We start from the raw sequence: 17,430 nt of genomic DNA, 5'->3' as shown, positions 1-17,430 counted from the left end.
CTCACTGGGAATCTCTCACTGGGAATCTCTCACTGGAAATCTCTCACTGGGAATCTCTCACTGGGAATCTCCCACTGCAAATCTCTCACTGGGAATCTCTCACTGGAAATCTCTCACTGGGAATCTCTCACTGGGAATCTCTCACTGGAAATCTCTCACTGGGAATCTCTCGCTGGGAATCTCTCACTGGAAATTTCTCATTGGAAATCTCTCACTGGAAATGTCTCACTGGGAATCTCTCACTGGAAATTTCTCACTGGGAATCTCTCACTGGGAATCTCTCACTGGAAATCTCTCACTGGAAATCTCTCACTGGGAATCTCTCACTGGAAATCTCTCACTGGAAATCTCTCACTGGGAATCTCTCACTGGAAATTTCTCACTGGGAATCTCTCACTGGGAATCTCTCACTGGAAATCTCTCACCGGAAATCTCTCACTGGGAATCTCTCACTGGAAATCTCTCACTGGAAATCTCTCACTGGAAATCTCTCACTGGGAATCTCTCACTGGAAATCTCTCACTGGGAATCTCTCACTGCAAATCTCTCACTGGGAATCTCTCACTGGGAATCTCTCACTGGGAATCTCTCACTGGGAATCTCTCACTGGGAATCTCTCACTGGAAATCTCTCACTGGAAATCTCTCACTGGGAATCTCTCACTGGAAATCTCTCACTGGAAATCTCTTACTGGAAATCCCTCACTGGGAATCTCTCACTGGAAATCTCTCACTGGAAATCTCTCACTGGAAATCTGACTGGAAATCTCTCACTGGGAATCTCTCACTGGAAATCTCTCACTGGGAATCTCTCACTGGAAATCTCTCACTGGGAATCTCTCACTGGGAATCTTTCACTGGAAATCTCTCACTGGGAATCTCTCACTGGGAATCTCTCACTGGAAATCTCTCACTGGAAATCTCTCACTGGGAATCTCTGACTGGAAATCTCTCACTGGAAATCTCTCACTGGAAATCTCTCACTGGGAATCTCTCACTGGAAATCTCTCACTGGGAATCTCTCACTGGAAATCTCTCACTGGAAATCTCTCCCTGGGAATCTCTCACTGGAAATCTCTCACTGGAAATCTCTCACTGGGAATCTCTCACTGGAAATATCTCAATAGAAACCTCTCACTGGAAATCTCTCACTGGGAATCTCTCACTGGAAATCTCTCACTGGAAATCTCTCACTGGGAATCTCTCACTGGAAATCTCTCACTGGAAATCTCTCACTGGGAATCTCTCATTGGAAATCTCTCACTGGAAATCTCTCACTGGGAATCTCTCACTGGGAATCTCTCACTGGGAATCTCTCACTGGGAATCTCTCACTGGGAATCTCTCACTGGGAATCTCTCACTGGGAATCTCTCACTGGGAACCCTTCACAGCCGCACCGAGACCTTCCCTAGGCACGAAGCAGACTGTGACATTGCAGCGGTTTCTGATATGAACAACTTAAAATGTTATCTTTATTAGGCAATTCACGTTGAAATAATCATTATTGTTTTTATTGTTTAAACACAAAGCAATTTATATAAAAGTATTTTTTAATGATAAAAATAACTTCTCATCTCCAGCTGCTTGGTGGGGCGGCACCCCATCGCCCCCTAGTGGGCGAACTGCGCCTGGAGAGGAGCAGAGTGAGGAGTGGAGAGGGGAGTGAGGTGAGAGGGGAGTGAGGTGAGAGGGGAGTGAGGAGGTGAGAGGGGAGAGTGTGGAGGGGAGTGAGGTGAGTGAGGTGAGTGAGGTGAGAGGGGAGTGAGGAGGTGAGAGGGGAGTGAGGTGAGAGGGGAGTGAGGTGAGTGAGGGGAGAGGGGTGAGGTGAGGTGAGAGGGGAGTGAGGTGAGAGGGGAGTGAGGTGAGAGGGGAGTGAGGTGAGTGAGGTGAGAGTGTGGAGGGGAGTGAGGTGAGTGAGGTGAGAGTGTGGAGGGGAGTGAGGGGAGTGAGGGGAGTGAGGTGAGTGAGGTGAGAGGGGAGTGAGGTGAGAGGGGAGTGAGGTGAGAGGGGAGTGAGGTGAGTGAGGTGAGAGGGGAGAGTGTGGAGGGGAGTGAGATGAGAGGGGAGTGAGGAGGTGAGAGGGGGGAGAGGTGAGAGGGGAGTGAGGTGAGAGGGGAGTGAGGGGAGAGTGTGGAGGGGAGTGAGGTGAGAGGGGAGTGAGGGGAGTGAGGTGAGAGGGGAGAGTGTGGAGGGGAGTGAGATGAGAGGGGAGCGAGGAGGTGAGAGGGGGGAGAGGTGAGAGGGGAGTGAGGTGAGAGGGGAGCGAGGAGAGAGTGTGGAGGGGAGTGAGGTGAGTGAGGTGAGAGTGTGGAGGGGAGTGAGGTGAGTGAGGTGAGAGTGTGGAGGGGAGTGAGGTGAGTGAGGTGAGAGTGTGGAGGGGAGTGAGGTGAGTGAGGTGAGAGTGTGGAGGGGAGTGAGGTGAGAGGAGAGTGAGGTGAGAGGGGAGTGAGGTGAGAGGGGAGTGAGGTGAGAGGGGAGTGAGGTGAGAGTGTGGAGAGGAGTGAGGTGAGAGGTGAGTGAGGTGAGAAGGGAGTGAGGTGAGAGGGGAGTGAGGTGAGAGGGGAGAGAGGGGCGTGAGGGGAGAGGGGAGTGAGGTGAGAGGGGGGTGAAGTGAGGGAAGAGTGTGGAGGGGAGTGAGGTGAGAGGGGAGTGAGGTGACAGGGGAGTGAGGTGAGAGGGGTGAGGTGAGAGGGGAGTGAAGTGAGAGGGGAGTGAGGTGAGAGGGGAGTGAAGTGAGAGTGTGGAGGGGAGTGAGGTGAGAGGGGAGTGAGGTGAGAGGGGAGTGAGGTGAGAGTGAGGAGGGGAGTGAGTTGATTTAACGGTAAAGCAGTTATAATTGACTCACAGAATTGTGCGAAGTTGCGTTTTCAGTACACGACTTCCCTGAAGGCATTCACCTTCAGCGAGCACGATGCCGATCACACAACGCGGTTCAAATTCGACCCTCAATCGATGGCTGCGCCATCGCCGCACACGCGTAATAAAAAGCAAGGGACAAGTCCTTACTAACAACTCCTCTTATCATTTTTCATTGCTGGAGGGGTTGCCCACCTACCTGAAAATCCTGGCTCTGCCATTGCTGAGGATGGTTTGTGAACATGAGGAATGGGGAAATATGGGGTAATCCACTTATAGACACCCCACTTAAATTACAGGAAAAGCAGAAATTTTATTTAAAAGCCTCTACGTGTCTCCCAGCAATCTCAGTACAACTAATTCAATATTTGAATACTCTCCTTTGTAAGACGTAGATCTTTTGCTTTCACAATACTAAATAGCCTGCTGAAAAGACTGCAAGAGGGCCAGAGTGGTGAATTCATATTCTTTGCATCTTTCGGTAAAGTCACGTAGATAGTTTTTTTTTTATAATCTAAACCCCACCGTTGGAGAGCCAAATCCTTCGCAAGCGCGCGAACACAGACCCACAATTCTGTTTTTACTTATATATAAATAAATAGATATTGGTCGCAAAAGACAGTGTTAAACCCACAATTCCTTTGTTCTGACTTTACAAACCTTCGTAAGATGATCTTGCTCACATTTAGCACCCACAGATATGCACAAGTGATAACTTTTCTTAGGCCTAGGTTATAATTCCCAATTGCAACCACATTATTTATTATTTTATTTGGAATACCGAGCAATGCAAATACTTCTCATGGCATTACTTCAGTATAATGGAACACTCTCTCAACTCATAATTCATAATAAAAGTTTTTGGGTTAGATCGCATTTATTTATAAATGTGTCGTAACCCTCCACCACCCGACACGGCCAATCAGCAAAAAAAAAGTGTCACGTTGACAAAAGACAAATAATTAACTACTTTAGCCCACCGGTGTGTTGAAGAGTGAATCCACATTTACAGTTTGAGTACGACGTTTCGCTGGTAAATACATCCAGCATCATCGGGCAATTCGCCAGAATGGTAAAGCCCTAGCTTGCTCCCGGTTTTATATAGAGCAGCAGGGTGACGTCATCACTTAACTCATATCAGGTGCAGTGATTAGAGGCGGAGGGGGGGGTATTGTAATTATATAATCGATTAGTAATCAGTCATTGGTTATGATTAGTAATGAGTTGTAGATTAGTAATTCTTTAAATCAAAATGTAATGTGTATTATTTAATAATACGCTTCCAGGCCGCACTAAGCCGGTAGCTGTCAGAGCGATTAAAGTTATTCTTGTTCCTCTCAATTTCAATGGATTCTCTAATTAGTCTTTGCCAGTAATAATTAGTTTTACACACCACTGCAACATTGTCAAAATCAATTGAGTGTCCTTGTTGACAAGCATGTTCTGCCACTGCCGACAGTTGTGTTTGAGATAATTTAATATTTCTCTGATGTTCTTTTAGTCTTACGCTGATGTTACGTCCCGTCTGCCCAATGTAGCAGCTGCCACATGAACAATTAATCCGATATACACCTTCTGTTGATAGTTTAGGTAATGCGTCTTTAGTGCAAGATACTAGTTTTTGAATTTTGTGTACTGTACCAAATCTTACTGTAAAGTTTTGCTTTTGCAAAACACGGGCTAATTTGTCAGTTACTCCTGAGATATATGGAATTTTTATTGTTTTAACAATCTGGTCGCTTTCAGCAGTATTGCTTTGCGATCGTGATTTGGCATTCAGTGCTCTGTTAATTTGAGCATTATTGTAGCCATTCTGTCGTAGTGCGTCTTTAACGTGTTTAATCTCTCTCACTAGACTCTCACCATCTGACACTGTTTTAGCCCGATGTATGAGCGTCTTGATAAGAGAGGATTTCTGAGCTGGATGATGATGTGATTCTGCATTCAGATAGGCATCAGTGTGCGTTTGCTTTCTGTAAACGCTGTGTGTTATTTTACCGTTTAGGCCATGTCCAAGCAAAATATCTAGGAATGAGAGTGTTATTCACCTCCATTTCCATGGTGAACTGGATGGCCGGGTTTTGTGCATTGAGATGATTTAGAAAATCATTAAGTGTATCTTTACCATGTGGCCAGACAACCAAAGTGTCATCCACATACCTAAACCAAAAGGATGGTTTTAATGTGCTCAAAGTTTTCCATGTACAAATTTGCTATAGCAGGGGATAAAGGAGAACCCATTGCTGCTACTTCCTTTTGTTTAAAGAAATCCCCTCTCCATAAGAAGTAAGTGTTATTTAAACAATGGCCAGCAAGTTTCAGAATATCTTTTGGTAAACCGGTATTCTTTACTAGTGTATCAAGTAATTTAAGCGATTCGTCCACTGGAACCTTAGTGAATAGAGAAATCACATCAAAACTTACCAGAATATCATCAGGAGTAAGTTTAATATCTTTAATCACATTCACAAGATGTTCTGATATTTGGAATTTGCATGTCTCTCTCCCCGCGGTCGTGTGGATTTTTCTTCGGGGCCTCCGGTTTTACCCTCCACGTTTAGAAACAAGCGTTTACAGTAATTGGCTGCTATAAATTTCCACGTGATAAAACGCTTCGTTGAGCTATAATTTGTGGCCAGGTCACATCTGAAAAAAGCAGTGCAGCTCAATGTGCCTTACCTGGTAAAATAAAGAAGTTTAGTTTAATACATGTTCCAGTTGAACTTACTTTTGCCTCTCAGTAACTGCCTGGTCCAAACCAGTAAATATATCCTGCAGCAGCACACAGCTGATCCGGCTGTTGATTGGATAACCTCTCCCCCGCAGCCAGAAGTGCTTCAAATCCCCCAGATACTCCAGTACCTGCAACACATGCATAAAATAATTTTGAAAATGAACCATAATGTAACAAAGGGGACACTCACAGCAATTAGATTAAGCTTAATTTACACGTCAGATGATGTAGAGATATCCATGTCAGAGGAGATAATGTGATATCATTTCCATCAATCTTCTTGGGGAAAAAGTGACCGCCAATTGTACATAAAGTGGCAAAATCTCTGCAACTGATGGCGGTCTTCATTTTTACTTTATTCCTCTTAGTCTATTCCACACGTGCTTTTGTTCCATCTTCTTTATCCGTGTCAATCAGAGCAAGTAATTCATTTATAAATTAAGATGTGAAATATCCTTCGGTATATATGTTGTGTAACACTTCTTTTGTTTTCACGAGTATTTATTTTACTGAAGGCAGAGAGTGGTTTGTTATCTAATATACACGGTCACCACTATAAGAGTAACGTATATTCTAATGATGTACCAGAAGAGCTAGAAAGCTCAAATGTGTTTGTTTCTTTTATGTAGGCATCCAAAATGTACAGCCCAGATTTAGATTGCTCTCACTTGAACAACCAGGTTGGCCTAAAGTTCTGCAATTCTTTAAGCTTTGTGTACAACATGAAAAAATATGTCGATCTGAAAATCTCCATCATCCGTGAGCCAAGTAATTTGCCTGTTGTGGGGGAGTGCGATGCCAAAGTCAATCAAAAGTGGGCACTGACTGCTCTTGGGTCCAAAGTAAATGGCATAGAGATTAAGCTGCCTTCACGGTACCTAAGCTTCCCATGGAAGGAATTAACAAAGCACTGACATAATCTTAGTTTTTTCGGTAAAGTCACGTTGAGGAGAAACAACAAAATAATAAAATATATATTAAACAATAAAAAATTCTCACGACGTTTAGACCATAACTCAAACGGTCATCTTCAGGTGTGTTGGTTTGTAATAAATTTATTTTTACACGGCGCATTAATTTATTTATAAAAAAACGTTAGCGCCACACGCAGGGATTTGGCAGTTTGCCCAGGACTAGTCCATCTATATTTTGAAAAGAGGAGGGGGGAGACGAAATTTTTTTATAATGTATGCTGTCTGAAAGCCACTGTAAGCGTGAACAATCAATTAAGAACTGAAATGGTTTATCAAATCTTTCCAATGATTGCTAAGATAGAATCCATCTTCTCGGTTGAAATTGTCTCTGTGCTTGTATATGTGGATAGCCTCATGAACGAATCTCTCATGGAAGCCAGATGGCTTACAAAGAACCTCTGTCTTGGAAAAGTCAATGGCATGTGAGCCTACTGAATTAGAACAATGATCTGCTATGGCCGACGTGTTGGTCCTACCGTGTTTAAGGCCTCCTTTGTGTTCACGAATGCGGTCCGAGACATGGCGTTTGGTTTCTCCAATGTAACTACTACCACAGAGGCAACTTAGTTTGTAGACACCAGGGTATTGTATGTCCGGAATCACATCTTTTACAGACGGAACCAGATCACGGATTTTATGTAATGTGTTGAAACGGACCTGGATCTTGTGTTTATTCAAGATTTTGGAGATCTTTTTTTGTGATCCCAGCAATGTAGGGTAAAGTGATGGTTTTGAAAGGCTCCTCAAGAGGGTTCTTCTTCATGGTTTGAGTGATAGCTTTGCGGATTGTATAGTCGGAGTAACCATTAGCCCTAAGAGCTTGGTGTACGTGCTTGAGTTCACTGCTTATGTGTTCCTGGTCGGATATGCATTGGGCTCTATGATACAGAGTCTTGATGAGAGAATTCTTCTGTGATGGATGGTGGTGGGAATCCGGTTTCAGATAAGCATCCGTATGGGTAGCTTTCCTGTAGACAGAGTGGCTCATTGAACCATCAGGTCTCTTTTTAATTATGACATCCAAAAAAGGTATCTTGCCATCTATTTCGACTTCCATGGTAAATCTGATGGCTGGGTGTATGGAATTGATGTGGTCGAAGAATTGGTCTAGAGCAGGCCGGCCATGTGGCCAGATGACAAAAGTGTCATCCACGTACCTCTTCCATAAGGTTGGGCGCAGAGTGGCAGTCTGGATGGCGTCAGTCTCAAATTTCTCCATGAAAATGTTAGCTATAACTGGAGAAAGGGGGGAGCCCATTGGGGTGCCCTCAGTTTGTTTGTAGAAAGTTCCATTCCAAGTGAAGTATGTATTGGTTAAACAGTGTTTCACCAGGGGGGGTACCTCAGGGTTTAGTCCTTGATGAACCAAGTCTTCAATGATTGCAATGGTGTCAGGTACAGGAACCTTGGTGAATAAGGAAACTACATCAAAACTGACAAGCAGGTCGTCTGGGGACAGGGAAATACCCTTGATTGTCGATACCAGGTGAGTAGAATTTTGTACCGCAGAGGTGGTCTTTCCAGTGAAAGGACGCAGGATTTCAGACAAAAAACGAGCTAGTTTGTAGGTGGGGGAGCTGATAGTAGAGACTATGGGACGAAGAGGTGTATCTACTTTATGTATTTTTGGTAAGCCGTATAATTTTAGTGGCCTGGCAGCAGAAGGTTTCAACGAAAACTGTTTAGATTGATCAATTAATGCGGTTGAATCAGAATTTTTTTTGTTGGTTTGTGTGACGAGGCTGTTGGTGGGATCTCTTTATTTTTGTATAACTACCATCGTCGAGTAATTCATTAATTTTGTTGTTGTATTCTATTTTATCCATGATGACAGTAGCATTGCCTTTGTCAGCTGAGAGGACTACAATATCATTCCTCTTTTTTAATTTATATAATTCAAAACGCTCATCTTTGCTGAGGTTGCTAGCTGGCATCTTAGCGTTTTTGAGGGTTGCAGCGATTTCAGATCTTGCTACGTCTGCAGCGATGTGACTCAGGGCCCTGAGAGCAACGTCTACTTGGGCAATTATATCATTAACTGGTATGTGTTTAGGTGTGACTGCAAAGTTTAGACCTTTAGCTAAAACGGATTTCAGACCATCGGAAATAGAACTGTTACTGTGATTATTTACGACTTTATTAACGTCTAACTTTTTGGTGTGTGGGTCCGGTCTTTTGTTGAAGAGGAGGTTAAATTTGGAAATCAGGTTTTCCTTACATTTGGTCGACATAGTAGCAGCTGAAGAGGCAGTCATATTGTCTACATGTTCCCAATCCGATGTGGACATTATTGCCGTCAATGATAAGTGTGATTTGTAGAGTGTCTTGTCTAACTGATCTAGTTCTGTGCGTATAAGTCTGATTTTTTCTGAGATAAGAGCTAAGCTAGTTTTGAAAAGAATTCGTTTCGCATTAGAAGAAGTTACAGCAGCAGAGGTCAGTGTAAATGCGATTGGTATTACCCCAGAGTCGTGGCATCTCTTCAGGAAGGTGAGAGACTCGATCAGCTGAGCTTTCTTATCCCGGAGTTTGTTGAAGGATCTTAAAGTTAGGTGAAAACCCTCCCCGTAGAGGCGATTAAATTTTGATTTAAAGCTTTCGTGACTGCAGTAATTCATATTCTTAGTTTTTTCGGTAAAGTCACGTTGAAGAGAAACAACAAAATAATAAAATATATATAAAACAATAAAAAATTCTCACGACGTTTCGACCATAACTCAAACGGTCATCTTTATGTGTGTTGGTTTGCATAAATGTATTTTTAAACGGCGCATTTAATTATTTATAAAAAACGTTAGCGCCACGCGCAGCGATTTGGCAGTTTTCCCAAGACTAGTCCATCTATATTTTGAAAAGAGGAGGGGGGAGACGAATTTTTTTTTATAACGTATGCTGTCTGGCAGCCACTGTAAGCGTGAACAATCAATTAAGAACTGAAATGGTTTATCAAATCTTTCCAATGATTGCTAAGATAGAATCCATCTTCTCGGTTGAAATTGTCTCTGTGCTTGTATATGTGGATAGCCTCATGAACGAATCTCTCATGGAAGCCAGATGGCTTACAAAGAACCTCTGTCTTGGAAAAGTCAATGGCATGTGAGCCTACTGAATTAGAACAATGATCTGCTACGGCCGAGGTGTTGGTCCTACCGTGTTTAAGGTCTGCTTTGTGTTCACGAATGCGGTCCGAGACATGGCGTTTGGTTTCTCCAATGTAACTACTACCACAGAGGCAACTTAGTTTGTAGACACCAGGGTATTGTATGTCCGGAATCACATCTTTTACAGATGGAACCAGATCACGGATTTTATGTAATGTGTTGAAACGGACCTGGATCTTGTGTTTATTCAAGATTTTGGAGATCTTTTTTGTGATCCCAGCAATGTAGGGTAAAGTGATGGTTTTGAAAGGCTCCTCAAGAGGGTTCTTCTTCATGGTTTGAGTGATAGCTTTGCGGATTGTATAGTCGGAGTAACCATTAGCCCTAAGAGCTTGGTGTACATGCTTGAGTTCACTGCTTATGTGTTCCTGGTCGGATATGCATTGGGCTCTATGATACAGAGTCTTGATGAGATAATTCTTCTGTGATGGATGGTGGTGGGAATCCGGTTTCAGATAAGCATCCGTATGGATAGCTTTCCTGTAGACAGAGTGGCTCATTGAACCATCAGGTCTCTTTTTAATTAGGACATCCAAAAAAGGTATCTTGCCATATATTTCGACTTCCATGGTAAATCTGATGGCTGGGTGTATGGAATTGATGTGGTCGAAGAATTGGTCTAGAGCAGGCCGGCCATGTGGCCAGATGACAAAAGTGTCATCCACGTACCTCTTCCATAAGGTTGGGCGCAGAGTGGCAGTCTGGATGGCGTCAGTCTCAAATTTCTCCATGAAAATGTTAGCTATAACTGGAGAAAGGGGGGAGCCCATTGGGGTGCCCTCAGTTTGTTTGTAGAAAGTTCCATTCCAAGTGAAGTATGTGTTGGTTAAACAGTGTTTCACCAGGGGGGGTACCTCAGTGTTTAGTCCTTGATGAACCAAGTCTTCAATGATTGCAATGGTGTCAGGTACAGGAACCTTGGTGAATAAGGAAACTACATCAAAACTGACAAGCAGGTCGTCTGGGGACAGGGAAATACCCTTGATTGTCGATACCAGGTGAGTAGAATTTTGTACCGCAGAGGTGGTCTTTCCAGTGAAAGGACTTAGGATTTCAGACAAAAAACGAGCTAGTTTGTAGGTGGGGGAGCTGATAGTAGAGAATATGGGACGAAGAGGTGTATCTACTTTATGTATTTTTGGTAAGCCGTATAATCTTGGTGGCCTGGCAGCAGAAGGTTTCAACGAAAACTGTTTAGATTGATCAATTAATGCGGTTGAATCAGAAATTATTTGGTTGGTTTGTGTGACGAGGCTGTTGGTGGGATCTCTTTTTATTTTTGTATAACTACCATCGTCGAGTAATTCTTTAATTTTGTTGTTGTATTCTATTTTATCCATGATGACAGTAGCATGGCCTTTGTCAGCTGAGAGGACTACAATATCATTCCTCTTTTTTAATTTATATAATTCAAAACGCTCATCTTTGCTGAGGTTGCTAGCTGGCATCTTAGCGTTTTTGAGGGTTGCAGCGATTTCAGATCTTGCTACGTCTGCAGCGATGTGACCCAGGCCCCTGAGAGCAACGTCTACTTGGGCAATTATATCATTAACTGGTATGTGTTTAGGTGTGACTGCAAAGTTTAGACCTTTAGCTAAAACGGATTTCAGACCATCGGAAATAGAACTGTTACTGCGATTAATTACGACTTTATTAACGTCTAACTTTTTGGTGTGTGGGTCCGGTCTTTTGTTGAAGAGGAGGTTAAATTTGGAAATCAGGTTTTCCTTACATTTGGTCGACATAGTAGCAGCTGAAGAGGCAGTCATATTGTCTACATGTTCCCAATCCGATGTGGACATTATTGCCGTCAATGATAAGTGTGATTTGTAGAGTGTCTTGTCTAACTGATCTAGTTCTGTGCGTATAAGTCTGATTTTTTCTGAGATAAGAGCTAAGCTAGTTTTGAAAAGAATTCGTTTCGCATTAGAAGAAGTTACAGCAGCAGAGGTCAGTGTAAATGCGATTGGTATTACCCCAGAGTCGCGGCATCTCTTCAGGAAGGTGAGAGACTCGATCAGCTGAGCTTTCTTATCCCGGAGTTTGTTGAAGGATCTTAAAGTTAGGTGAAAACCCTCCCCGTAGAGGCGATTAAATTTTGATTTAAAGCTTTCGTGACTGCAGTAATTCATATTCTTAGTTTTTTCGGTAAAGTCACGTTGAAAAGAAACAACAAAATAATAAAATATATATATAACAATAAAAAAAATCTCACGACGTTTCGACCATAACTCAAACGGTCATCTTCAGGTGTGTTGGTTTGCATAAATTTATTTTTAAACGGCGCATTTATTTATTTATAAAAAAAACGTTAGCGCCACGCGCATCGATTTGGCAGTTTGCCCAGGACTAGTCCATCTATATTTTTAACAGAAGAGGGGGGAGACGAAATTTTTTTATAATGTATGCTGTCTGAAAGCCACTGTAAGCGTGAACAATCAATTAAGAACTGAAATGGTTTATCAAATCTTTCCAATGATTGCTAAGATAGAATCCATCATCTCGGTTGAAATTGTCTCTGTGCTTGTATATGTGGATAGCCTCATGAACGAATCTCTCATGGAAGCCAGATGGCTTACAAAGAACCTCTGTCTTGGAAAAGTCAATGGCATGTGAGCCTACTGAATTAGAACAATGATCTGCTATGGCCGAGGTGTTGGTCCTACCGTGTTTAAGGTCTGCTTTGTGTTCACGAATGCGGTCCGAGACATGGCGTTTGGTTTCTCCAATGTAACTACTACCACAGAGGCAACTTAGTTTGTAGACACCAGGGTATTGTATGTCCGGAATCACATCTTTTACAGACGGAACCAGATCACGGATTTTATGTAATGTGTTGAAACGGACCTGGATCTTGTGTTTATTCAACCTCCTCTTCAACAAAAGACCGGATCCACACACTAAAAAGTTAGACGTTAATAAAGTCGTAATTAATCGCAGTAACAGTTCTATTTCCGATGGTCTGAAATCCGTTTTAGCTAAAGGTCTAAACTTTGCAGTCACACCTAAACACATACCAGTTAATGATATAATTGCCCAAGTAGACGTTGCTCTCAGGGGCCTGGGTCACATCGCTGCAGACGTAGCAAGATCTGAAATCGCTGCAACCCTCAAAAACGCTAAGATGCCAGCTAGCAACCTCAGCAAAGATGAGCGTTTTGAATTATATAAATTAAAAAAGAGGAATGATATTGTAGTCCTCTCAGCTGACAAAGGCAATGCTACTGTCATCATGGATAAAATAGAATACAACAACAAAATTAAATAATTACTCGACGATGGTAGTTATACAAAAATAAAAAGAGATCCCACCAACAGCCTCGTCACACAAACCAACAAAATAATTTCTGATTCAACCGCATTAATTGATCAATCTAAACAGTTTTCGTTGAAACCTTCTGCTGCCAGGCCACCAAGATTATACGGCTTACCAAAAATACATAAAGTAGATACACCTCTTCGTCCCATAGTCTCTACTATCAGCTCCCCCACCTACAAACTAGCTCGTTTTTTGTCTGAAATCCTAAGTCCTTTCACTGGAAAGACCACCTCTGCGGTACAAAATTCTACTCACCTGGTATCGACAATCAAGGGTATTTCCCTGTCCCCAGACGACCTGCTTGTCAGTTTTGATGTAGTTTCCTTATTCACCAAGGTTCCTGTACCTGACACCATTGCAATCATTGAAGACTTGGTTCATCAAGGACTAAACACTGAGGTACCCCCCAGGTGAAACACTGTTTAACCAATACATACTTCACTTGGAATGGAACTTTCTACAAACAAACTGAGGGCACCCCAATGGGCTCCCCCCTTTCTCCAGTTATAGCCAACATTTTCATGGAGAAATTTGAGACTGACGCCATCCAGACTGCCACTCTGCGCCCAACCTTATTGAAGAGGTACGTGGATGACACTTTTGTCATCTGGCCACATGGCTGGCCTGCTCTAGACCAATTCTTCGACCACATCAATTCCATACACCCAGCCATCAGATTTACCATGGAAGTCGAAATAGATGGCAAGATACCTTTTTTGGATGTCCTAATTAAAAAGAGACCTGATGGTTCAATGAGCCACTCTGTCTACAGGAAAGCTACCCATACGGATGCTTATCTGAAACCGGATTCCCAACACCATCCATCACAGAAGAATTCTCTCATCAAGACTCTGTATCATAGAGCCCAATGCATATCCGACCAGGAACACATAAGCAGTGAACTCAAGCACGTACACCAAGCTCTTAGGGCTAATGGTTACTCCGACTATACAATCCGCAAAGCTATCACTCAAACCATGAAGAAGAACCCTCTTGAGGAGCCTTTCAAAACCATCACTTTACCCTACATTGCTGGGATCACAAAAAAGATCTCCAAAATCTTGAATAAACACAAGATCCAGGTCCGTTTCAACACATTACATAAAATCCGTGATCTGGTTCCATCTGTAAAAGATGTGATTCCGGACATACAATACCCTGGTGTCTACAAACTAAGTTGCCTCTGTGGTAGTAGTTACATTGGAGAAACCAAACGCCATGTCTCGGACCGCATTCGTGAACACAAACCAGACCTTAAACACGGTAGGACCAACACCTCGGCCGTAGCAGATCATTGTTCTAATTCAGTAGGCTCACATGCCATTGACTTTTCCAAGACAGAGGTTCTTTGTAAGCCATCTGGCTTCCATGAGAGATTCGTTCATGAGGCTATCCACATATACAAGCACAGAGACAATTTCAACCGAGAAGATGCATTCTATCTTAGCAATCATTGGAAAGATTTGATAAACCATTTCAGTTCTTAATTGATTGTTCACGCTTACAGTGGCTTTCAGACAGCATACATTATAACAAAATTTCGTCTCCCCCCTCCTTTTTCAAAATATAGATGGACTAGTCCTGGGCAAACTGCCAAATCGCTGCGCGTGGCGCTAACGTTTTTTTATAAATAAATAAATGCGCCGTTTAAAAATAAATTTATGCAAACCAACACACCTGAAGATGACCGTTTGAGTTATGGTCGAAACGTCGTGAGAATTTTGTATTGTTTTATATATTTTTTATTATTTTGTTGTTTCTCTTCAACGTGACTTTACCGAAAAAACTAAGAATATGAATTACTGCAGTCACGAAAGATTTAAATCAAAATTTAATCGCCTCTACAGGGAGGGTTTTCACCTAACTTTAAGATCCTTCAACAAACTCCGGGATAAGAAAGCTCAGCTGATCGAGTCTCTCACCTTCCTGAAGAGATGCCGCGACTCTGGGGTAATACCAATCGCATTTACACTGACCTCTGCTGCTGTAACTTCTTCTAATGCGAAACGAATTCTTTTCAAAACTAGCTTAGCTCTTATCTCAGAAAAAATCAGACTTATACGCACAGAACTAGATCAGTTAGACAAGACACTCTACAAATCACACTTATCATTGACGGCAATAATGTCCACATTGGATTGGGAACATGTAGACAATATGACTGCCTCTTCAGCTGCTACTATGTCGACCAAATGTAAGGAAAACCTGATTTCCAAATTTAACCTCCTCTTCAACAAAAGACCGGACCCACACACCAAAAAGTTAGACGTTAATAAAGTCGTAATTAATCGCAGTAACAGTTCTATTTCCGATGGTCTGAAATCCGTTTTAGCTAAAGGTCTAAACTTTGCAGTCACACCTAAACACATACCAGTTAATGATATAATTGCCCAAGTAGACGTTGCTCTCAGGGGCCTGGGTCACATCGCTGCAGACGTAGCAAGATCTGAAATCGCTGCAACCCTCAAAAACGCTAAGATGCCAGCTAGCAACCTCAGCAAAGATGAGCGTTTTGAATTATATAAATTAAAAAAAGAGGAATGATATTGTAGTCCTCTCAGCTGACAAAGGCAATGCTACTGTCATCATGGATAAAATAGAATACAACAACAAAATTAAAGAATTACTCGACGATGGTAGTTATACAAAAATAAAAAGAGATCCCACCAACAGCCTCGTCACACAAACCAACCAAATAATTTCTGATTCAACCGCATTAATTGATCAATCTAAACAGTTTTCGTTGAAACCTTCTGCTGCCAGGCCACCAAGATTATACGGCTTACCAAAAATACATAAAGTAGATACACCTCTTCGTCCCATAGTCTCTACTATCAGCTCCCCCACCTACAAACTAGCTCGTTTTTTGTCTGAAATCCTAAGTCCTTTCACTGGAAAGACCACCTCTGCGGTACAAAATTCTACTCACCTGGTATCGACAATCAAGGGTATTTCCCTGTCCCCAGACGACCTGCTTGTCAGTTTTGATGTAGTTTCCTTATTCACCAAGGTTCCTGTACCTGACACCATTGCAATCATTGAAGACTTGGTTCATCAAGGACTAAACACTGAGGTACCCCCCTGGTGAAACACTGTTTAACCAATACATACTTCACTTGGAATGGAACTTTCTACAAACAAACTGAGGGCACCCCAATGGGCTCCCCCCTTTCTCCAGTTATAGCCAACATTTTCATGGAGAAATTTGAGACTGACGCCATCCAGACTGCCACTCTGCGCCCAACCTTATTGAAGACGTACGTGGATGACACTTTTGTCATCTGGCCACATGGCCGGCCTGCTCTAGACCAATTCTTCGACCACATCAATTCCATACACCCAGCCATCAGATTTACCATGGAAGTCGAAATAGATGGCAAGATACCTTTTTTGGATGTCCTAATTAAAAAGAGACCTGATGGTTCAATGAGCCACTCTGTCTACAGGAAAGCTACCCATACGGATGCTTATCTGAAACCGGATTCCCAACACCATCCATCACAGAAGAATTCTCTCATCAAGACTCTGTATCATAGAGCCCAATGCATATCCGACCAGGAACACATAAGCAGTGAACTCAAGCACGTACACCAAGCTCTTAGGGCGAATGGTTACTCCGACTATACAATCCGCAAAGCTATCACTCAAACCATGAAGAAGAACCCTCTTGAGGAGCCTTTCAAAACCATCACTTTACCCTACATTGCTGGGATCACAAAAAAGATCTCCAAAATCTTGAATAAACACAAGATCCAGGTCCGTTTCAACACATTACATAAAATCCGTGATCTGGTTCCATCTGTAAAAGATGTGATTCCGGACATACAATACCCTGGTGTCTACAAACTAAGTTGCCTCTGTGGTAGTAGTTACATTGGAGAAACCAAACGCCATGTCTCGGACCGCATTCGTGAACACAAACCAGACCTTAAACACGGTAGGACCAACACCTCGGCCGTAGCAGATCATTGTTCTAATTCAGTAGGCTCACATGCCATTGACTTTTCCAAGACAGAGGTTCTTTGTAAGCCATCTGGCTTCCATGAGAGATTCGTTCATGAGGCTATCCACATATACAAGCACAGAGACAATTTCAACCGAGAAGATGGATTCTATCTTAGCAATCATTGGAAAGATTTGATAAACCATTTCAGTTCTTAATTGATTGTTCACGCTTACAGTGGCTTTCAGACAGCATACATTATAAAAAAAAAATCGTCTCCCCCCTCCTCTTTTCAAAATATAGATGGACTAGTCCTGGGCAAACTGCCAAATCGCTGTGCGTGGCGCTAACGTTTTTTATAAATAAATAAATGCGCCGTTTAAAAATACATTTATGCAAACCAACACACCTGAAGATGACCGTTTGAGTTATGGTCGAAACGT

The 17,430-nt window shown here is 42.5% G+C and overlaps 1 protein-coding gene across 4 annotated transcripts in view; it reads right to left on the bottom strand.

Annotated features, from left to right (window-relative positions):
* The window catches only part of LOC116950873 (multiple inositol polyphosphate phosphatase 1-like), a 61,590-nt gene that overhangs the window by 11,286 nt on the left and 32,874 nt on the right, over positions 1-17,430 (bottom strand). For all 4 annotated transcript variants that reach the window (XM_032968993.2, XM_076073211.1, XM_032968995.2 and 1 more), the window contains exon 4: positions 5,585-5,718. In XM_032968993.2, the coding sequence (XP_032824884.1) occupies positions 5,585-5,718 (134 nt within the window). The remainder of the gene's footprint in view (positions 1-5,584; positions 5,719-17,430) is intronic.

Source organism: Petromyzon marinus, chromosome 41 (genome assembly GCF_048934315.1).
Source record: "Petromyzon marinus isolate PM22_M1 ecotype Great Lakes invasive population chromosome 41, UKy_Petmar_22M1.pri1.0, whole genome shotgun sequence".
In the NCBI taxonomy this organism is placed as follows: Eukaryota; Metazoa; Chordata; class Hyperoartia; order Petromyzontiformes; family Petromyzontidae; genus Petromyzon; species Petromyzon marinus.
Note: the sequence above shows the minus strand (reverse complement) of the source record. Positions and strands in the feature narration are given on the sequence as shown.